At 53.7% G+C, this 4,183-nt stretch overlaps 1 protein-coding gene across 1 annotated transcript; it reads left to right on the top strand.

Moving 5' to 3' along the window:
- Positions 1 to 451: 451 nt before the first annotated feature.
- On the top strand, positions 452 to 2,312 carry SWA1 (transducin family protein / WD-40 repeat family protein). The gene has a single exon (XM_078589982.1). It carries the CDS (start codon positions 485 to 487, stop codon positions 2,060 to 2,062), a length of 1,578 nt encoding a protein of 525 aa, XP_078446108.1. The 5' UTR covers positions 452 to 484; the 3' UTR covers positions 2,063 to 2,312.
- The last annotated feature ends 1,871 nt before the right edge of the window (positions 2,313 to 4,183 follow it).

A 4,183-nucleotide genomic window follows, 5' to 3' on the forward strand; every position in this document is an offset into this window, starting at 1 on the left:
CGGATGACGTTTGTCGTTCCCTAAATTGCTGGGATGAAGCGGAACCCGCTACCAATATGTTGTCAAATTCTCTGTCATCTTCTTGTCGCTCTAAAGCATCATCCATCGTCATCAAGTCATCTTGCGTGCCTCCATCACCATGACGGATGACGTTTATCATTCCCTAAATTTCCGGAAGAAGTGAAACCTGCCACCAATATGTCGTCAAATTCTCTGTCATCGTCACGACGCTCGAAAGCATCATCCATCATCACCAAGTCATCTTTCATGCCTCCGTCACCGTGACGGACGACGCTTGCCGTTCCCTAAATTGCCTGCAAGAAGCGGAACCGATGACAGATCGTCATCCGTCCCCTAACCCTAACTGGGACTGGCCCAGTGGGCCGCAGATCACAAGGGTTTTATTAATATACATGTTCTTCGTTGAAGCTGCTTATTTAGGGTTTTAGAGCTCGCTCAGGGCTCTTCTTCTTCCCGCAGAGCCATGGCGGAGCTTGCAGAGTCGCGATTCTTCGCCGCCGAGGCCGCGGCGGCGCCGCCGCCCCCATCCCGGCGCCCTCGCCATGGCACCTGCTCCCAAACCTCGCCGGAGTCCAAGTTCTGGCGGTCCTTCAGAAACTCTCAGCTCTCTTCGGGGCTAATCCACGCCGTCACAGACCTAGAATTCTCCCCAACCTCCCCTCACGACCTCGCCGCGGCCGTCTCCGCCAACATCAACCTCTACGGCGGCGCCGATCTCGCCCCCAAGCCCTTCTCCCCGATCCACCACTTCGACGACGTGGCCTTCTCCCCTTCCTTCCGCTGCGACGGCGCTCTCCTGGCCGTCGGCGGGCAATCGGGGTTGGTCCAGATCTTCGACCCCAGCAAGGGGCGGCTCCCCCTCCGCCGCCTCCGCGGCCACTCCCGCCCCGTCCGCCTCGTCCGCTACCCCCAAATCGCCGACAAGACCCACCTCTTCTCCGGCGGCGACGACGCCGTGCTCAATTACTGGGACGCGGCGGCGGAATCGAAGGTCTCGGCCTTCCCGGCGGCTCACAAGGACTACATACGAGCCGGCGCGGCCTCGCCGACGAGCCCCGAGCTGATCGCCACCGGCTCCTACGACCACACCGTCCAATTCTGGGACGTCCGGGCCGGGGAAAGCCCCGTGCTTTCGATCAACCACGGGGAGCCGGTGGAGAGCGTGCTGTTCCTCCCCTCCGGCGGGCTTGTCGCGACGGCGGGCGGCGACGTCGTCAAGCTCTGGGACGTGATCGGCGGCGGCCGGGCGGTGCACCGCCTCGACTGCCACACCAAGACGGTCACCTCCCTCTGCCTCGCCCGGCTCGGCCAGGGCGAGCCTCGGCTCGTCACGGCGGCCCTCGACGGCTTCGTCAAGGTGTTCGACTTCGCCGCCTTCAGGATCACCCACTCGACGAGGTACCCGGCGATGCTGCTCTCCGTCGCCGTCTCCCCCGCCGCCGACGCCGTCGTCGCCGGCACCTCCAACGGGGTGATCTACATTGGGAGGAGGAAGAAGGAGAGGACCCCGGAAGGCGGCGGCGAGGCGAAGACGAAGACGAGGCCGCCGCTGCGGCCCTCGAGCTTCAGGTACTTCCGGCGGGGGCAGAGCGAGAAGCCCGCCGCCTCCGACGTCGTTGTCCGGCAGCCGAGGCCGGCGAGGCTGGCGGAGCACGACAAGCTGCTGAAGCGGTTCGAGCACGGCCGGGCGCTGGCGGCGGCGCTGGGGAGGCGGCACGCCGGGGCGGCGGTGGCGGTGATGCAGGAGCTGGTGGCGAGGAAGAAGCTTGTGAGCTGCGTCAGGACTATGGACGTTGATGGGTTGGGCCTTCTTCTTGGGTTTCTTCACAGGAACGCCACCATGCCCAGGTACGCCAGGTTTCTGATGAATCTCGCTGCCAGAGTGGTGAGAATGAGGGCCGAGGATATACAGGCCTCTGCTGCTCTGAGGGGTCTTGCCAGGAATATCAAGCGCATGGTCTCTGAGGAGATGAAGGTTCAGCAGGCGTTGCAGGAGATTCAGGGGATTGTCTCTCCTTTGATCAGAATTGTTGCCAGATGATCAGAAATCGTCGTGATCTTTATGTTTATGTAGGTGGGGATCATCATCATCATCATCCTCTACAATATCTCTTCTACCCAGTTACGTAATCTAAAGTTTTGTTTGAAATTTTGAGGATTTATTCGTGCGCGAGTTTCATTTCTTTGTTTGGGGAGAGATTTCCCCTGCTCTTGAATCACAAAACCATGGGCTTTCTTGTGGAATTATTTGCCATTTATGAACTTCCCTGTTCCTAGGGCTGTTTGTTTTATTACTGGATTAGAGATCTTGCTGGATTTTTCATGCGGATGCTCCACATAACAACCCAGCAGTATGTATGTTCAATTGGAAATTAGACGATATGTACACAAGTGACAAATTAATTATTTGCTGAGTACTTCATATTGGATCTAGTGATAAATAAATATTGGAAGTTACCTCCACATTTATAGTTGCATCCGTACATATTTCTATATACATGTCTTTGTCTTCATCTAGAGTCAATTATTTGCGCTTGTCTACTTTTCTATCAAAAAAGGTTTTGCGCTTTTCTACCCCCTTCTTCTGAGGTTTATTAGAGAATGAATTATGAAGAAATTGAGGAAGGAAATATATGTAGGTGGCAAGCCAATCTCAAAATTCACGTAATGCATTTTATGACTAAGTGAATTATGGCAATATCATAATATTGAGATCAATTGTCTTTTAACGTGTTTTAAATTCCTATTCAAATGATTCTAGAGAGGGGCATCTAAATATATTAATAGAATAACACTCCAGATAGACATGGTCCAAATCGTGCGCGCGATTTGGAATGTGCGTTTGTGCGGTGCGGTGTGAATTTCAGACCTCGCACTGCACACAAAATCCGCACACCGCGCAAGGGTCTGTGCGGTGCGGTATTGTGCGCCCCCCTCCCCCCCCTTCTTCTGGCCCCCCTCTTCCGGCCCTCCGGCCCCCCCCGCCGTTCCCCCCCCCCCCCCCTTCTCTTCCGGCCCCTTCCGGCCATCCCCGCCCTTCCCCCCCCCCCCTCCGGCCCTTGGCCCTCCCCGCCGTTCCCCTACCCGCCGTCCCCCTCTCTGGCCCTCCGGCCCTCCCCGCCATCCTCCCCCCTCCCCTCTCTTCCGGGCCTCCCCCCCGTCCCTTCCCCGCTCCGCCTTCCACCCTCCTCCCCCCACCACCGCATCCCCTCGTCGCCGCCCGCCCCCCTCCCCACCGCCCTCCACCTCCCGTCCTCCTCCCCCGGCCGCCGCTCTCTCTCCGCCCTCCACCCCCTGGCTGCCGCCCCAAATCGTTCTAAATGTGCGAATTTAGTGCGATGTGCAGTGCGCTTTTCCGCACAAAAGCGCACAGCACACCGCACAAGCCATTTTGTGCGTGCGAAAATTCGCATACTCGGTGCGAATTTTCGCACCGCACCACACGACCATCTCTAACTCCAGAGCCCTTCTCGTAAGATGAGTATGCATGATGAGATAAAGTCATTACCCAAGGTAGTCAAGTATTGAGAAGAGCTATTTGATGATTTTACAATGCATCTGCATTAACTAGGACAGCCCATGAGGGTTTAAAAATTGATCATAGCCTAAGCCATTATAGGAGCATCAAGCTGATGAGCGTAATCTATGACAGAAGGGTTATATGCGAGAGCATATATGCTGTTTTGCATCTTTTAGAGAAAGAGGTGTATCATGGCGTCAAAATGGCTAACAATCTTCGATTAATCTTTCAATTAGGTTAATTCAATCCTCGATTAATTAATATACATGATGATAAAGTTAAATGATTAGGTTGGTCAATAACAGTTATTGGGCCATTAGAGCTATCAACTAGTTTGATGCATGGGCCTAAAGGGTCCTACAAAATTGTCTAGTAACTCCCAAAATATATACTTAAAATTTATGAGTTCTTGTGAAAGAATGTAGTTTAAGTATAATTAATAGAAAGCATTAAACAAATTGACATATGAAAGAGTTCTTGAAATGAATATCCTTCTGCTCCCTACTATATACCTAGGTGCTCTCCCCTCCCTTCACGATCAGAATGGCAAAATGATGAAGGTTGATCAATAATAGGTCTCATCGAAATGAAAATGAAGATATTAGATGTTGTAAATTATATGGATATCTTTAAATATTATTT

The sequence above is a fragment of the Wolffia australiana genome, chromosome 18 (genome assembly GCF_029677425.1).
Source record: "Wolffia australiana isolate 7733 chromosome 18, ASM2967742v1".
In the NCBI taxonomy this organism is placed as follows: Eukaryota; Viridiplantae; Streptophyta; class Magnoliopsida; order Alismatales; family Araceae; genus Wolffia; species Wolffia australiana.

What these genes read in the sequence shown, in the direction of transcription:
- SWA1 (XM_078589982.1), top strand. Translation starts at nt 485, where the DNA reads ATGGCGGAGCTTGCAGAGTCGCGATTCTTCGCCGCCGAGGCCGCGGCG.